Source organism: Necator americanus, chromosome II (assembly GCF_031761385.1).
Source record: "Necator americanus strain Aroian chromosome II, whole genome shotgun sequence".
Classification (NCBI taxonomy): Eukaryota; Metazoa; Nematoda; class Chromadorea; order Rhabditida; family Ancylostomatidae; genus Necator; species Necator americanus.
In genome coordinates this window covers 17,555,467-17,573,931 of record NC_087372.1, presented here as the reverse complement: position 1 = coordinate 17,573,931, position 18,465 = coordinate 17,555,467, and the positions used below count along the sequence as shown (strand labels likewise).

Below are 18,465 nucleotides of genomic sequence, written 5' to 3'. Positions count from 1 at the left end.
CCGGCTTTTGGGAAGATTCCGCAATGGACAACATCCACGAAGAATATGACCGGCTCGTTGAACACCTTCACGACTGCACGAAGAAGGCTGAGAGTTTTAAAACCAGAAAGAGACGCCTGTCTCTTGAAACTCTTGAGTTGATACGCCAGCATGGAGCAGCACAAGCCGCAGGGAACCAAGAACTCACTTCCGAGCTCGCAAGGCTTTGCAGAGAGGCGATAAAGGAAGACCTTAAAGAGAGAAGAGCAGAAGTGCTGGCTGAAGCTGCAGAGGCGGGGAAAAGCATCCGCTATGCTCGTCGAGACTTCGCCAGTCGCAAGACGAAGATGACTGCTCTCCGGAACCCAAAGGGAACAGCCATTGCATCGAGAAGGGAGGGGGAGAAAATCATTTACGACTTCTACTCTGATCTCTTCGACAGCTATGTCCACTTGCTCCTCACCACCTGAGGAAAGACGGACAAGTCATTCCAGAGTTTCTCCCGTCCGAAATACGACATGCTATCATGTCGGTAAGTAAATCGTACGGCACCCGGTACCGACAGAATAAGACCAGAACACCTGAAGAACCTTCCGCCAGTACTCATCAACACCCTGGCGAGGATCTTTACACGTTATCTGTCGGAATGCAATGTTTCTAAACAGTGGAAGACCAGCAAGACCGTGTTGTTGTATAAAAAGGGAGATCCATATGACATCGGCAACTATCGTCCAATCTGCTTACTGTCCGTCATCTACAAGCTCTTTACAAGAATGATCCTTAATAGGATTGAAAAAGTTTTGGATGAAAGACAGCCATGCGAGCAAGCAGGGTTTCGAAAAGGATTCAGCATGATTGACCACATTCGCACTGTTTCGAAACTCATCGAGGTATCACGAGAGTACAAGATGCCGTTCTGTCTCACCTTCATCGACTTGAAGAAGGCCTTCGACTCAGTTGAGACGGAAGCGGTCGTGGAAGCCTTGGACAATCAAGGCGTCCTTACTCAGTACGTAAAGGTACTTCGAGAGTTGTACAGTAACTTCACGACCGGAATTTCGCCATTCTACAAGAACATCATCATTGACGTGAAGAGGGGGGTCCGACAGGGTGATACAATTTCACCCAAAATATTCACAGCCACCTTCGAGAACGCAATGCGAAAGTTGGAATGGAACGACATGGGAGTGAAGGTTGATGGTCGGCAGCTACACCATTTGCGCTTTGCTGATGACGTACTGATAACATCCAACATCAGCCAAGCGGAACGAATGCTGACCGAATTCGACGAAACATGTGGATGCATCGGTCTTCAGCTAAATCTGCAAAAGACGATGTTCATGCGCAACGGATGGGTCTCGGATGCCCCATTCACGCTCAACGGAACGAACATATCCGAGTGCACCAGCTACGTTTATCTAGGTCGGGAATTGAACACGATGAACGACCTGACCCCCGAGCTGGGCAGGAGGAGAAGAGCGGCTTGGGGAGCGTACAAGAGCATCGAGGATGTAGTGAAGAAGACCAGGAACACCCGGCTCCGTGCTCACCTCTTCAACACCACCGTACTTCCTGCTTTGACTTATGCTTCGGAAACCTGGGCATTTCGCAAGCAGGAAGAAAACGTGGTGAGCGTCATTAAACGCGCAATTGAGAGAGTGATGCTAGGAGTATCCCGCTTCACGCAAGTGAGGGACGGGATTCGAAGTTCTCTCCTACATCAGCGATCAAAGGTTAGAGACGCCGCCACGTTTGCCAAGGAAAGTAAAATAAGGTGGACGAGACACGTGATGCGCTTTAACGCTTCCACGCGAAAGGAGGAACCACTGGGCTACTCTGGCACGCGATCGGGACAAATGGAAGAATTACTGGCGCCCGCTCGACCAGTTCGAAGATCAACGGGAGTCAAGGTGATCAAGGTGAATGGTTTCCTTAGTACCTCTATCCGAATATGCGGGTTATTTTTTGAAATCCCGCCACATTTTCCTGGAATGGGAAAACTTACCAAAATCCCAAGGTTTGCTAGCGCCCCGAAAAGTGTGTGTGCTGAATAAAATTCAATAACTCAGAGTAACGTGACGCGAAGCAAATCATCTTCCACTATTTTGTAGCCAGAGATTTTTCTATCAAATGGTGCATCGTTCGATTCCCAGGTCCTCGCCTTTTTTCCAAATTTTTGAAAGGAGAAGGAAAGGGAAGGGAAAAAATGGAGAAGTTTCAAACTCTTTTGCAAGAATTTGACTCAGTGATGTGTCGAACCTGCGTCGTCCCATTGTCATATTGTAGGAACAAAATGTTGATTTTTTCGCTGTTTTTTCCTCGTTCCTCTGTAATTCAATTTATGAACCTGACTCTTCTTTTTTCGTCGTTTTATGTGATTTAATCAATATTTAAAGATGTTTTAGATTTTAAAACAAAAATGAAAGTATATCAATACCAAAATTTCACAACATTTCAGCAAATTTGCTTCTTCTACTACTTGGTGTTCCTCCGCTTCTATCAGCTACCGATTCTCATAGGTTGCGGAAACAGGGATGGTTTCGCTCATCTCCACCTAAGGCTGCCCGCAGAGTTCAGAGCCGCGCTGGCGCGCAGGTTTCGGTTTTGGTGGTTATTGACTGTTTACAACAGTGCGCTCAATGATCACCAATACCGCAGAGCCGTCAAACCGCTGCTCTAAACTCTGTGGGTAGCTTAAAGGCATCACCCCACGATTCTAGGGTGGTACGGGTTTCAGGCGGACAATGCCTATACGAGGTCGTAGATCGTGGGCAAGATGGTGATTCTATTTGTCTCTTCCTGTATCACCTCGGAACCTGACCTCGGAACTGTTTCTTACGACGGGTTCTGTTGCAATGCGCAGCCATTGCACCCCGCCTGCGATTCGCCGAAAACCCATTCCCGTCGAATGGTTTTTCGACGAATCACAGAAGAGGACGCAAGGGTTTACACTGATATAGAGAATGGAATCACCCTCTTTCCCACAATCTATGACCTCGTATAGGCTTTACCTCCCTGAATCCCGTACCACCCTAGATTCGTGGGTTAAGTTTTAGGGCCCCGACTGACTCAGCTATTCAATTTTGCTCCATGACCTTTTCTTTGCTCTGAGTGCAGGTATTGCAGTACTGGCACATTCGAAGTAAAAAGATAAGATAAAGTGTTTGGCGTTAATCAATGCGCTTGGGATGCGCCACCACGTTCACTTCAACTTAGAGTCGTTTGAGGTTTACGAACGTGTAACTGGCCTATACAATGACTTGGGGATTAGCTGATGTGTCAGGTCAGTGTTTCTATCCTCCCAAATAAGTCTGGTAACAATTTATCGACCCCAGAGGGATGGAAGGCTTGGTGAGCGCTAGGGCGGACTCAAACCTCCGATTGATGGTGCAGGCAGCGGAACCTGTAACCGTTACACTATGCCCGCACCACAGTCGAAGTACCCGCCACAAATGACACTAAATACAGCAGGAAAGCAGTTCGATTCTGTCGCTTCAGAGTTTACACCATCTTACCCCAACTACTTTCCACCCTAAAGCGTGTTGTATCGCGACGCGTCGCGTGCTTGCTGCTTGGGCGCACGACCTAGCTTTTGATTGTTTTTCCGTAGGATGATCCATGAATAGGATGAAGTATTTTTAGCAGAATACTTCTACTATTAGTTGAGTCGTTTAATTTACTGTTGGGCTGATATTAGATTTTAGCTTGCAGAGATTGAATTTATCTTGCACTTCTTCCTGCAACTGTGCATGATTAACATTCCTTTAAATCATAGGGGTAGTGAAATACCAAGATTCTCCCTACAAAAACAGTGAGTATGCATAAGTACGCTAAAAAAATATGCAAAAATCCAAACGAGAGGCGAAGTAGGAGCAGAACAATAGGATGTACAATAACAAAATTCATGAAAACGGACCTTGGTAAGACTCTGTAGTCGAATCCTAATCCAGCTCACAAATATTATAGGGGAGAATGTAGTTGGGAGAGGCACACAACTGTGCCCATACTTTTGGGAGTTCTTTGCTGCTTTTTTCTCTTCGTAACTCTAGCTTACATGTCATAGATCCTCTAAGACTAATGTCTAAGTTTAAGAGCCCCAACCGAATTAGTTATTTTCTTCCGGAAACAACGGCACCACTGAGTGCCACCCTCGCCCTTTCCCATCTATTATAGGAGAAAAGGAAGAAAAAACAAGAGAAGAAACCCTTTAGTGCCACTTTACCTCTAGAGAAGGGTCATTGCAAGCTCTCACATAGGACGCGATGCGCACCATTAGACAACACATTTTACGCCTACCATAGCGTGCCGACGCAGACAATATGCCATCTTGTACTTCCGGGCAAAACATTTTACTGGAGTTTAAACCTTTTGTTAAATTGAATAAGAATCCAGGGCTTCTCCGTCAAACAAGTCGGAGATCCTGATAAATAAACCCTTCCGGACAAGAAAACATCCTAAATTCTTCTAACTTTTGCGGGTGCACAAACAACATTCAGCTTCTTAACATACATGCTGTTGAAGCGCGCACAAAAAAATTCCCAACTAGCTCTTACAGAAAGCACTAAAGAGAAGGAAAACAACAAAACAAAAACAAGGATTAAACAAAGGTTTCTATGTTTCGCTCGCAAAGATACGACTTTGTGTGTAAGTGCGATGAATGTTCTTAAAATCACGCCCATTTCCTCGCCACCTGTACAAGATTGTGTCGCCGGGGGATAGCGATGTTGTTTGTCCCCAGGCTGCCAGTAGAGTCCATAGTAACGTGGTATGCCGGCCCTGCGATTTGATCTACTGCCTGTTCGTACTAAACCATCGCAATAAGATTAACAGTGGAGCACGTCGACATCGAAAAAGGCTTCAGAAAGATGAGAGTAGAGAATTCGCATCTTGTCAAAGATGCGCAACCTCAGATAATGACTTCTCTAAACAGAAAATGTTAGGACATGTAAACCTGCGGGCTAGTTATCATCTTGGATAGCGGAACCTCTGTGCGTATCCTATCATTCTCCGTCAGAAAGACGAGTTAGCACCCGTCATTGATAACTTCAATGGGTCTCAAAGGACGTTTAGGGCAGGTGACGAAGGGGAGCCCTACTCTTCCGTCTCTCAGGGCTCTGCCGTACCCGGCGTTCTTCCAGAGTCAGAACTTATTTGTTGAAGGCGACTTCGAACTGCTTACATTACACCCCTCAGTCACTCGATTGCAGGTTTTTGACCAGCCCGAAGCCCGGAATATAAAGGTAACATAACTCAATTCTGACACAACACAACCAGGAAGTCTGTCACCTTGAAGGCAAAATACCACGAATCTGATGTGGTGAGGGAATCCCCAGGAAAAGCTAAAGATAGGGTTATGATTGCGGGATCCAAGGTAGTTTCCACTCGTCTCCCCCTATTCGAGGTAAAAAAAACGGCGTGGGAACCGCTCTACTTCCTACGATTTACCCTAGAACTCTCCTCTACTCATACTTTCCGGTCCCTTCAACGGCCAATTCATTGCTTTCACTCAGGCTGCCCGCATAGCTCAGAGCTGCGCTGGGGCGCGGTTTGCCGGCTCTGCGGTTTTGGTGGTTATTGACTAATCACAACAGTGCGCTCAATAACCACCAAAACCGCAGAACCGCCAAACCGCGCGCCCCCGCGGCTGTAAACTCTGCGGGCAGCCTTAGATAGGCTGTTGAGAAGACATCACTGATCTTCGACCGATCGCACTTGGATGCGGCGCGTGCACAAAGGTGGCGCGTTGCAACTAAAACGTCGTCTATCACTCCGTTTTTTCTACGAATATCAGAGAGATGAGCGGAACCACCGTTCCGCAATCTACTATCTCAGCTCTAGTTTTTCCTGCGGACTCCTTCACCACATCAGATTCATATGTAGTGTGTGATACGCTGCCCTTAACTTGTGCGGGTCCTTCAATGAGAGTGGCGATAACTGTTTAGCGCTGATATCGCTGTTCAGCAATGATGCACCAGTTTGGAAATATCCGGTCTTCCAAAATATTCCACCGCAATGACAAGTCGCAGTGCAGGCAAAGCCACAATGTCGTTTTTGGTCCACTTTTAGCCCCCTATCCGCTACATGAGAAGCGGTTAACTAACCGGCTCTGATCCCTCTTATGAGGGAGATCAATGGAAAATGTTATTATTGTGAATAAATTAGAGTCTGAAGTGGCTGGAAAAGGCAAATCTTTCTCCTTCACTGCAAACTTCGTTGTGCCATGTTACGTCGTTACCTCATTTCCTAGCCGTGCTCCTCTCATCTCGCGTAAACAGTTAGAGCAACAACTGGTGTATTGGGTTGATCTTTCAACGCCAGTCAAGTGGTGAAGGGGCCAAACCGTTTCAAGCAAGAGCTGGTACTTTGAAACGCCAACCGCAGCCGCACAGCGACTGACAAGATTGTCGCGTAGAGAGAAGCGAGGATTGGCGTCTCAGAGCCGCGCTCATCAGCTGATATCGACTAAATCTTGTAGAGGAAGTGTTGGGATCATCATAGACCTGGCTTATCACATCTGCCACGTTTCTGCCCTTCTACATCACGATTCTCATATTACTCCTTTTTGCATCCAAAACTGTTTTTTTGACAGATGAGGGCTTACAATTCTCACTTCGGCTCTTCGCTTCCGTCTCGATAAGTCGTAGGATTTCGAAATTCGCTTGAATTTCAAACCTGAAGAGCATGTAGAACCACGTTTGTTAAGGGAAACGTTATGAGAATCGTATATACAGAAGAGCAGAAAGGTGAAAAAAGTGGGAGCACATATTGATAATGATCTGCAAATATCCTCTACAGTTTCTGGTCGATACACATCAGCCGATGAACGCGGCTCCAGCCGCCAATCCGCGCTCCTCGGCGGGGCATTCTTATCAACGACTAGAGTTTCACCGCGTCAGTGCTAAACATTTGCTCGCAAACGGAGCACATCCCCTGACTACTTGATTGGGATCCCACCACCCTAGCACATTACTCGTCAATTTTAACTATCTCACCACTGCTATTGACACCGCCTGTGCAGTGCCATTCAGTAGCAGTGGTGAGATGTAAGCACGGGTAGAATATGAAGTTAGGGCAAAAAAAATGGATGGGAGAGGTTTGCCGATTTTACCTACTCCAAACTCCAATTCATTTATGATATTAGTGCTCTGTACGGTGAGCAGATCATTATCTCACTCCTGATATCTATGTTTGTATATTATGAGTAGTACGAATCAGATTCTCTACTCTCCTCGATGATCTCCTTTTTGTTTCTCTTCATCACTTCATGCCCCGTTTACAGTGGTGATGATAGTTAACTCATTGGTCCGCACCTTTTTCGATGGCGGCGCATCCCGCCGTCCATCTAGGAGTGACGTCGTTCGTTTTTCGCGTGCATTGGCGATTCTCGCCGCGCGGCGAGTTCGCTAGAACACGCACCTGGCGCTGTTGGGAACTCTACTGGCAACATTAGGCATTCCTTTCTGATGAGGTGTGGTACTTAAGTTGTTTTTCAGAACTGATATGAAAAATGGAGGGCTCGTTATCCATGATCTCACTGCCGACGACTACAACTGTACAAACGGAATCCAATGGATCGAGCGTGTACGTTTTTGTTTTCAAATAATTGCTTGTTTGGTTTAATTCATATGATACTTCATAACTAACATCGGAATTTACATGTTTTTCTTTCTATCTTGCATTTTGGGATCCAACATATAGATGTTGGAAGTAACTACGAGTTTCTGTCTAGTCACCTTTCTATCTGTTGAAGTGGAACCATCGAGATGAAAAACGAAAATGGCAGGGATCATCCAACATGAGCTGTTGAATATTCAAAAGGGAGGAATGAGATGGGTTGAAAGTCTGAATCTGATGGGACAGGTGATACTAACGACCTGAACAGGTGATGAACAGGAATTAGAAGAGAATGGCATGATGGATCAAATGCAGAAGAGAACTGTCTCATTTTGTGTAAGCCAAGTGTTGCCGAAGAAGAGGATCAGTTTTTTTTCTACTTTTATAGTAGAAATGAAATGTGGTCGCAAGCTACACGTATGTGCTAGTTTGAGTACTCTAGGTTTCGAGTCACAATTGTGTTCGGGTAAAATGTAGCGGGAAAGGGGCAGTCAGAGTCCAGAATTATGTGCGAGACTGAGTGTTCTTCCCCAACTACATTTTCCTCCGGTTATCTTCTAAATTTGCTCCTTCATGCCATGCTCCGCTAATTTTTTTCCATTCGAAGTCCAGGTCGTTGAGATCACCTGCACAATCAAAGCCAAACCTTCAACTACATTTCATTCCCCGCTTTTGAACCTCCAACAACATGTGTGGTGATGCCTGCCATTCTAATTTTTCATCCCTATGGTTCGCTTCACTAGCTGAAACTGGGATATTGGTTTGTGAGATAATGACTACCCTACAAGTTACAGCTGGGAGTAAGTTGATTAACAGTTGGACCAGGCTACAATCCACCCTTTGACCCATTGGGTGCCTTGCCACGATTGGGGAGCCAACAACAAGATGGAGAACAAGTATGTAGGACACTGACCAACACTTATAAGAAAAGTAAGGCATGTTTGTCCGAGACCTCGCGCAACCGGCCTCTCTTAAAGGCATCACCCCACGAATTTGAGGTGGTGCTGATTTCAGGTGGAGTATTCGTATACGGGATGGGAGACTACGGAGAGGGAGGTGATTTCGTCCATTTCTTCCTAATTGCCGTAAAAAAAACGGCCCGGAAGATGCGGCACCGCACAAGGCTGGCGCGCTCCAGTCGAACTCCCTGTAGAAAATAGTGCGCCAAAACGCCTGAACCCGTATCTTCCGGGCCGTTTTTTTTACGGCAATTAGGAAGAAATGGACGAAATCACCTCCCTCTCCGTAGTCTCCCATCCCGTATACGAATACTCCACCTGAAATCTGCACCACCTCAGATTCGTGGGGTGATGCCTTTAAGTCGCAAATGAAGTATACTCGGGTCAAAACGATATGAAACACAGTGCAGTTGCTCAAGCGGCGCGGTAAAGATAGCGGTTCGAATTGAGGTAGGACCATTTCGAACTGCAACAATAAACGGTGGTAGTAGGGGTCCTCACTCGATCCTAACCGCTACGCTCCCTCGGACCGCTTCGAGTGCAACTGCCTGCGCAACCGTGTTTCATGTCATTTGGCTCTACTATGTGTGTGTGTATCTTTGCAAACACGCCATGATGACTTATCACCCCTTTATTTAATTTTGAAAGTGACCCCTTCACTTTGCAAAGGTGTAGCTCCACCCTATCGCATTTGAGTTTGTCAGTTTTTAGTCGAATCGAATGTTGTTGATGTTACGTCACGTGTTTACTGCCTTCAGATTTTCTCCGATTGCGTGGACACGGAGCTAAAATTGCTAGGTTTTATCATCGGAATCATTTCACTGCTGCTATGGCTAGTACCTCTGCTTCCTCAACTTTTGCAAAACTACAGGACTAAGAAATGTGAAGGATTATCGCTCACTTTCCTGTTTTTGTGGTAGGTCTTAACAAAAAGTCTTGTAATATCTCCTTTTTCATCTTTCTTTCTGTTCAATTTCAGGCTAGTTGGTGACACTTGCAACATGCTAGGGGCAATGCTAACGCATCAAACACCAATACAGCAGATTATTGGTGTGTACTATATCTTTCAAGATCTCGCCTTGTGGGGACAATACGGATATTACACTAAGGTCTACCCTAAACTTGGCAGTCAGAGGAGTGAGTTCTAATGTTAGTGTTTCGCATGCGCATAACTTCTTCTCAGGTCGTAAATTCCCACGGTTTCTTACAACCTAAGACTCCTGTTTATAATTCTTACTCTTCTTTGGGTTTGAAAAAGCTTTTTAGACGGATACTCCAAATAATTTATCGTTTATTTCTTTCATTGTAGCAATTTTACGAATATTCCATCTTTAGTGTTTTTCAAGTCTTTTTTTCAGGCGATTTCTGTTCAAAATTGTTCTAGATTGATTCCAGTTTGATTTGATTAAGTCCACTGAGTAACAAGCAATAACCGCCATTAACTGAAATACTATACGTAGTATATATTTTGCTATGGTCAAAAAGTAGTAAGACTTTGCAAATTAAACGAAAACGGAATATTACTCTTTAAAATTTATTTATCGCCTTTAAAGTACTCCCATTCGGCACCGGTACACCTATACCACCGCTTCTTCCTATATTTGAAATATTTGTTACACTCAATTTCCCGGATGGGTTGGAGCGCCTTCTTCGATGCCACTTTTGTAACTGGTTTTTCGAGTATCGGGAACACCCAAAAGTCAGACTGAGCCAAATCACGTGATTAGAGCGGTTGCAGAACGATACGAGTGAAATTTTCTATGAAAAACTCGCGAACAACTGAAACCGTGTGAGATGGCGTATTATCGTGATAAAAAAAAACCAAGAGTTGTTTGCCCACAGACCTAGCCTCTGGCCTTGAGGCGCATTGCTTTACGTAAACGACGCATAACGCTAAAATAACATTCCCTATTGGTCGTTTTCAAACAAAATCTAATACAATTTCTTTGATGAATTCTTTCACTCTTCTTAAAAATCGGAGAATGAACTTTTGGAGGCAAACGTCAACAAGCGTAACATATTAGCAATTGGCGCCGCTTGTCATGAATTTGGACACAGATTTCTGTTAATGTTGTCCCAGCATAGGAAAAATTTATACATTTGGACAAACTCGGGAGTTTAAAATTGAAAAGTCTTACCACTTTTTAATCACAGTAGTATAATTATATTATTGTATGTAATATTAGTACAATGTAATATTATATTATACACGCATGCATTAAAGCTGCGCTGCTGCTATTCTGCATTTCCTCCTACCTCGAATGCTTTTTTTTCGCTTGAACTTTGCGTAGATACATAAATATGTATTTATTTATTTATATATACCTTCTTGACGTCATTTTTCACAAGTAGGTACAGTTTTGGATGCTTTACTCAAATTTTAAATCTAACGGTTAATTTTCGTTGTAGTGTTGTGATTAATTTCAATAACGGAGGTAAGCACATACTCCCCGAGAAAATCTGCCCGGAAGCACTGGTTCACTGTCCCAATACAATGGATCCTTCCTTTAGAATGCGAGCTTACTTTCAGAAAATATTTTTGAAAACTGGATTACGATTGTCGGTTCCACATGCGTCATAGAGTAAGCAAGGGACAATCGTAACCTGTATTCAATACCACAAATCACTTCACCGCTTCACGAGTCTAGTCCTCAAGGTGTAACCTTGAATGTGCAGTGTTATTTCAAGAGCTAAGATGTTTTGCGGAGGACGAGACAAATAATACACTGACTGGACTAAATTATTCGAAAATTTGTAATTGAAGTGTAAAGTCTGGTCAAAATGACCTGAAGCTCGTGCATTTGCGCAAGTGGCGCGGTGGACCAAGTAGTTGCGAATAATGTGGTACCATCGAACTCCAGAGATGAATGGGAGTGACGGGGCCGCCTTTTGATCGCATTCGCTAGCTGTAGAGCGCTGCTTACGCAATTGCATCAGGGTTCAGGACTTTTGACTTAGAGATAGCGTATCACAACGATGTTGGGGTCTCTGTGAAGAAATGTATACTTTGGAGCGCAGATTATGACTACTATATACGTGGTCTCGCCCATTTTCCCCTAGTACTGAAAAAACGGCGCGAAAGACGATGTTTGTTCCTTTGAGGTACGTGGAAAGGAGCCACATTTGTGGACACGCCGCATCACCGAGCGAGCTGTTGAAAATCAATGAAGCCTAGAGAACCGGAGCGTGTACAAGGTTGGCACGTTCTAAAGTACCTCGTAGGAACTGAAGTGGTTCCCGCGCCGTTTTTCTGGACGATTAGGAGGAATTGAGCATGGACACGTTCATACTCGTAATCTAAACATCGCCAGTTTTGTGATACCTGCCTTTAACTACTCTTAATTCCTTTGGAACTAAGAGTCTCCACCCTTATTCTGCTGCAGTTTTCTTCTACTTGTCTTCCTCTTAAAAAAGGCACATTTTGAAGGCTCAACTATAGTCGTGCCGTGTATTGCATTATCTTCACTTGGTTCATTCTGTCTATTTTCCAACAATTCACCAATGTCTCGTGTTGTCCGTTCGACTTCAGTCAATACTATGATGTAAGTTAACGTTTTATTCGATACTCAGCAGCCATGACCGTAGCTTATTTTATCAAGTTCTCTTAAAAGAACATCCATAATATGGGATTCCTTTATAAAGCATGTTTGTAGGTGTTTTACACCATCTCTGTGTAGACGATAGACGGCAAATGTAAACATAGACGGACAAAAGTGCTTAGCCTCAGTATTACGTTTGATTAAGTCATAAACCCGCGTGTGAATAATAATACCAACGATTCTCATCATTATCTCGGCTGATAGTTAATTACGCAGGCGAAGCACTGGACACATGTGAGGAATCCATGTAATCCCTGCATATTGGTGCATAATTGATTGCGAGAGAGGGTAATAAATGAATACACTTTCGTACATATATTATTCGTGATTTTGTCCTGAGGTTTTCTTGTCCATAGTTACTTCATGCTTTCTACCAGAGATAGGCCTCTCTAGGAGATTGTGTGCAAGTGCTTATACAAGGACAGCCATTTAATAAGATACATGAAATGGTTAGCATCTTGTTATGTGATCTGTCTTCAATTGCTTTCAATTTATGCATTCTTTTTCTGTTGTTGAGTTCAGGAAAGGCTCTCTTGATCATGCGTTACAAATGTGGCCAATATTCGAGAGTTATACTGACATGGGAAGTTGTTTGTTTCTATGACGCCATTGCTGTTCTGAATATTTGAAATCTTCCTCAAGTTAATGTAATATTTTTAGCTTGGGTATATCATTGGCTCAGTTGCAGCGCTGTGCTATTTTGGAGGCAGGATTCCTCAGATAATCAAGAATTATCAACGCAAAAGTTGTGCAGGACTTTCACTATTAATGTTCTATATTATTGTCGCCGGCAACCTTACATATGGCGTGTCTGTACTTCTGGGAACGACGGGCTGGCTCTTTTTCCTGAGGTAGGAATGGTTTATTCAGTCACTTATTTCGCATTCAGTGGAAAAAACATCACATATTTAGATAAGAAGTATTGAAAGCCAGATAGGTTTAGTTGATGTAAGCAAGACATGTTAAAATTCAAGTTAAAATTTTGTAAATAGAAGAAAAGATGGATAAAGGAGGGAGTACGCCATCTAATAGAAAAAGAGCTATGGGAATGCAATAGCTGTTTTGAATGTATGTTGGGTTCTGAACGCAATCGGAGATGTATCCAGAATAATTCATATTACGAAATCAAGGCAAATCTGAAGTCTGCTCTATTGGATGGACATTCGTTTTGATCTTCACAACTTTCGTTTGCATCTTTAGCAGGTTCTCCCTGTTGATTTTGAAAAAGAGTCCGTAATATGTTCTTTCAAAGGCCTTTTTGCTATTATTTTATTGCTAATAGCAAAAATAATATTGCTATTATTTTTGCTTCAAAGTTTTTCTTCTCTTTGGGTATGCTATTGGTTTTCCACGTGTAAATTCCGTACTCATGCTGTCTAAAATTTTCAACAGTTTTAAGGATTCATAATTGAGTTACAGTGAAGGAAGCTACAACCCTATCTCTGCTCATCGTTCTAACTTTAAAATAATAGTTGGGTTTTTTCGAAAGACAATATTCACATTCAACATAGCGCTTTCATGTATTCTTTCAAAGGACTAACAGTCGATATTATACTTTGATATTTGTCAAAATATTAGCGTACATAATTCTTCTCTGTTTATATTGGAAATAGCTATCTCAGTACTTTTGAAATATAAAAGATGAGCTTAAAATAAAATTGTTTGCCTTTAGGTAAAACTTGCAGAATCCGAAGCCTACAGGGTCCGAAGTTTACAGTTGCAAAGTGCAAGTCTTACCAACTAAGATCCAATTGAAGTTTGCATGGTATCCATTTCAACGCAGAAGTAATGATGTTCGGATATACACTTTATAATTTTTGCTAGGGATCTGACTGCTTTTCAATTTGATATTTTTCGTGATATGGCTGGTGTCCGCAGAAAGTCACGCAAGTAATAGTAGTATTAACTTGGCAATTGTTGTATTTGTGTTCTTTTGTCTTGAAACCTCATTTTTTTTTTTTTTATAGTGTGTACAAGGTTTTTTTATGGAACCTTTTTTTTTTTTTTTTTTTTTTTTTTTTTTCCCTTTTCGGCTAAGGATGTCAATGTCTTTATCCCAGTTTCAGATCTTCGATTTGGAGAAAAAATTAAAATTTTCCTGGGGTTTTTTAAAAAAAAAAAAAAAAAAAAAAAAAAAAAAAGATCTCATCCCAGTGCATTAGCTTAGGGATGAGAGCGGATCTGAAATGGATGATTATGATTTTATGGAAGAGTTATAATTTTCCTCGTAACCACATCAGATATGAGTTACTTCTCATATCTGATGTGGTTATGCGATGCTCTTACGATCGGTAGCCACCGGATATGGTGCTATAATGCTGTAGTGCTTGCTGACAGCAGTCCGTGAGAAAGATTAGATAACACCTGCCGTTGCGACAAAGTCACTAGTTTTTAATTTGATGAATAAGGATAGAGAGATCTTTCGAAACCACAAAAAAAAAAATCTGCTGTTGGTGTAAAACCAATAATCGTCAATGGTGACAATGTAGTGCCTCAAAAATAACATTGCGGAAGATTCTTATCCTCTGCCCAAAAATTCTTTCTTACCTACTTACTTTAGCCTCTTACCATAGAATCGTCTATGGCAGACATCCGATGTGACTTTTGTCGGAAGCCTACAATTTAAGCCTGAGTCACAGTCTTGCCTACGCAGACGAACGTTCGGTGAGAGAAAACTCTCAAGGTGTTGTTATTTGAAATTGGTCTTAATAGTTGTTCTATTTTATGGAAAATCAATACAGCTACACGACTTTTTAAAAACATAGCTGCAAGGATGTATAGTAGCGGAAATGCGATATGATCTTCGGATCTTCAAATTATTAGAATTGTAAGTAAGTTCCTTTTTTTTTTTGAAGGCTACTCAACATTGCAAGAAAAGGCTTTGTGTCGGAAGTAATATGCCATCGCAGAGCTTGGATCCATTACATTAAAATGCGTTTCCTTTTTGTGGTGCTTTAAATATATGAAAAAAATTCAAAAAATGACGGGACCACAAGTTGAAGGAACCCCACATCTCCGACAATACGTTCTTCTCTCCCACTGTAACGCGTGCACTAAAGCGGCTCATCTAGCAGGAAATGTGGCGTACGTATGCTTCGCATGTGTTTCTTGCTGTCGAAAACGCGCTAGTGCTCGCATTTTTGCGGTTTCTTTTAGTTCTGCCTTTGCGTGCTTCACTTTTTTCGTCGTTTAGTCAATGAAACTTCATATATTCATCCTCAGAAGGTTTTCGGGAATGCTAGGTCTCAGTGCGAACACTTTTTTGGCTCTTTGCATAGTTCGTTTTGTCTCTGATCAGGACTCGGTTCCAGAATTACATAGTCGTTTTTCAGACATCTTCCGTGGCTTGCTGGTAGTCTTGGATGCGTAATGTTTGACATTGTTGTGATTTCTCAGTATTATTACTACAGCAAGAAGAAACGGGAGTCGGCAGAAATAGAAAGGGAGCGTCTCCTAGAGAACTCAGATCATGACGATTAAGGGTTTCTCATCAGTCTTCCATTACCTCTAGTTGTTCATGCTGAAAGCAACTACTAACCTATTCCTTAAACGTTGATGTGTCTGGCACATAACATTTTGTTCCACTAACATCTATTAACTAATGTTTTACTAATCGGCTTTGCAACTGTGATGTTCTATGATTTATTGTAGCCACGCAAGTGTTCAGCGGAGCAACTACAGTTCTTATTATTTTACTTATCACCTCGTTTACAACTGGGTAACCCTCCATCACGAATTTTTGTTTTTATGCTCAGCTCTATGTTCTTTCCTGTTAGGTTTGTTCTATACATATCTCATCTTGTCAAATTTTGACCTTGTTTTTGGAACTTAGATTGTGTGACGGTGTACAGATCTGCTGTGTCCTGCGAGTGCAATTATTTGTTTACGTGAACACCGATTTAACTGTAATCGATTATTATTTCAGTGAAACTAGTTCCTTCTTGTATACCATTTATTTAACCATATATGAGAGTCGTGTTAATGAATACACAAGAAGACCGTCCTTCTCCACTGTGTTTGATTTGTTTGACGGCATCCCAACTCTGAAAAAAAAGAAAAGAAAACCCATGATTTCTTTTGTAATCCGAAATCTCTCTTATTGCAAGCGGAACTGCAAACAGAATTTTATCTAAATTTGATGAAGGTGGGAAGTCGATGTGTTTCCTCATTCGAGTGAGTTGGTGGCTTTACGAATAAGACGTTTCTGTCCTTTTTCTTGCAAAAACAGGTAAAAGGCAGCATCCACAGAAACTACGATGTTCTGCGTTCTTCACGAAAAGATTTGGTAAGGATTTAGATTACGAGTGTGAGCGCGATCACGACCAATTATTCCTAATTGTCCTGAGAGATGGCGTGCGGAAGCGCGCCTCAGCAGTCGAATTTTCTCACGAGGTGCCTGGTGACGTTATAGATTTGACGACCGCGCTGCGTCTTCTATCAAGCGAGGGAGACAATGTCAGCAGGCTACTGGCTACACACTTGCTTGCAGACGCAAAGCGGAAAGCCTCGTGGACGCGACGCGACAAAAATTGTCTCGTAGGAAAATTCGGTCACTAGGACCACCCTTCACTTAATTTTCAGGAAAACTTTCTGGAATTGAGCGTCATCGCGCTTACTTTAGTAGTCTGAACTCTTATATCTTTTCGCGTGGATATCCCAGCATCATCAATGTCGTGGTATTCTGTCTTTAAACCCTTCAGCGCTTACGGTATATATATATATATATATATATATATATATATATATATATATATATATATATATATCATGGAGTGCACTCTTTGTACAAACGCTGAAGGACTGAACCACTGAAGGACCTAATATATCTTTGTCCTCAAACTCGTATTAGGTCTTATGCCTGACTAATGCGAACTCGTTTTACAAGTGCTCAAGATATTCTCTCCAATTAATTAACTAATATGTTGTTCGGAATGGGTATCCGCAACACCCTCAACGGGAATCAGGGCGGAATACCTACCGAACTCGTAGATGAGTTCCGTTATTTGTGCTGTTTGCGAAAGGACTATAGCAGCTACGAGAGAAATATTCACCAAAGATGCGCTAAGGCCAATTCGGGATTCAACTTCTTGTCGAAGTGCCTGTGGTTGACACTCTTCGTCAGGGAACTCAGGCTGCGAGTGTACCCACCCACCTTTAATTCGTCCTATCATGGTGTGCGAATCGGAGACGTGAGCAGTGCCGTCGGCGGTTATGGAGAAGCCTGATTGCAGTGGAAAGGAAGCTGCCTAGGTGGATTCTTTGCTGCTTTTGGGCAATGCTGTGGAATAACGAGGAACTTTACTCAGAAATGGATGTGATGTATCCGCGGATGGCACAAGGAGAGTATCAACATATTCCCGTCCTCTCTAAATCAGTGGTAAAAAACCGTCTTCGATTTCTTAGTCACAATATAGGAAGGTCATTAGATCGCCTTTTTCAAGCTGCCTTGAAGTTGCTCACAGACACAAACTGGAAAAGGCCACTTGGACGTGGATGCAAGTTGTGGACGGAAGTGATGAAGGAAGATTTGAAGAAGCTTGGGATCGATAGGCAGTTCGGATGAGACATTTCGCAGAACATGGAACAGCACCGGGTGGACAAATTCTATTCTAGCTCTAGCCGAAGATCGATCGGAGAGGATTAGGGTGTGTTGCTTAGTTGGGATGCTACACGCGAAACTCCAGTACTATTCCTTTTCAGTGCAGATTTTCGTTGATCTATGGCCGCGCGCGGAATGTGAAATTGTGGATATAAGGACGCTAGGGTGGATGCATGGTCGATGATTTGAAATCGTTCCACGCTAGCCAAGCATTTCTTCTGGCCACCATGGATTGATAGATTAGTACCAGATCATTCTGCAAATATGAAAACAGTGACTTGCACTGGCTGACCTCCACAAGTCATCGTATAGTGTTGAATCTCAGACAATTCTGGATTGAAGACGAACCATTAGCGCATCCCAAACTGATTTATCTATGACAAACACTTAATCTCTTGTACGCTCTTAAAGGCATTACCCCACGAATCTGAAGTGGTATGGATTTCAGGTGGAGTATTCGTATACGGGACCGTAGATTAAGGAGAGAGGGTGATTCCGTTCATTTCTTCCTGATTGCTGCAAAAAACGGCCCGGAAGATACGGTTTCGAGCGTTCCGGCGCGCTATTTCCACAACGAGTTCCCTTGGAGCGCGCTAGCCATGTGCACACATCGCATCCTCCGGGCCGTTTTTACGGCAATTAGGAAAAAAATGGACGGAATCACCCACCTAATCATAATCTGCGACCCCGTATACGAATACTCCATCTGAAATCC

The 18,465-nt window shown here is 42.8% G+C and overlaps 5 protein-coding genes across 7 annotated transcripts; 4 read left to right on the top strand and 1 right to left on the bottom strand.

Moving 5' to 3' along the window:
• Window positions 1-23: 23 nt before the first annotated feature.
• Window positions 24-449, top strand: RB195_018209 (uncharacterized protein; the record flags this gene model as incomplete). Its single annotated transcript, XM_064185547.1, has 1 exon — window positions 24-449. One exon carries the CDS (start codon window positions 24-26, stop codon window positions 447-449), a length of 426 nt encoding a protein of 141 aa, XP_064041428.1.
• A 303-nt stretch (window positions 450-752) lies between these two features.
• On the top strand, window positions 753-15,631 carry RB195_018208 (uncharacterized protein; the record flags this gene model as incomplete). 3 transcript variants are annotated; one of them, XM_064185546.1, is made up of 8 exons in its annotated part: window positions 753-1,996; window positions 7,473-7,560; window positions 9,311-9,468; window positions 9,532-9,689; window positions 11,980-12,094; window positions 12,674-12,741; window positions 12,840-13,002; window positions 15,484-15,631. In XM_064185546.1, 8 exons carry the CDS (start codon window positions 753-755, stop codon window positions 15,629-15,631), a joined length of 2,142 nt encoding a protein of 713 aa, XP_064041425.1. The 3 variants fall into 3 exon arrangements, with proteins under 3 accessions (XP_064041425.1, XP_064041427.1, XP_064041426.1); XM_064185544.1 differs by lacking the exons at window positions 753-1,996; window positions 12,674-12,741 and having other exon boundaries at window positions 7,480-7,560; window positions 15,484-15,507; XM_064185545.1 differs by lacking the exons at window positions 7,473-7,560; window positions 9,311-9,468; window positions 9,532-9,689; ... (2 more) ...; window positions 12,840-13,002; window positions 15,484-15,631 and having other exon boundaries at window positions 753-2,033.
• Window positions 15,632-17,061: 1,430 nt separating this feature from the next.
• Window positions 17,062-17,322, bottom strand: RB195_018207 (uncharacterized protein; the record flags this gene model as incomplete). Its single annotated transcript, XM_064185543.1, has 1 exon — window positions 17,062-17,322. The coding sequence occupies one exon, from the start codon at window positions 17,320-17,322 to the stop codon at window positions 17,062-17,064; it is 261 nt and encodes an 86-aa protein (XP_064041424.1).
• On the top strand, window positions 17,083-17,376 carry RB195_018206 (uncharacterized protein; the record flags this gene model as incomplete). Its single annotated transcript, XM_064185542.1, has 1 exon — window positions 17,083-17,376. The coding sequence occupies one exon, from the start codon at window positions 17,083-17,085 to the stop codon at window positions 17,374-17,376; it is 294 nt and encodes a 97-aa protein (XP_064041423.1).
• Window positions 17,377-17,426: 50 nt separating this feature from the next.
• On the top strand, window positions 17,427-17,714 carry RB195_018205 (uncharacterized protein; the record flags this gene model as incomplete). The annotated part of the gene is made up of 1 exon (XM_064185541.1): window positions 17,427-17,714. The coding sequence occupies one exon, from the start codon at window positions 17,427-17,429 to the stop codon at window positions 17,712-17,714; it is 288 nt and encodes a 95-aa protein (XP_064041422.1).
• Window positions 17,715-18,465: the final 751 nt, after the last annotated feature.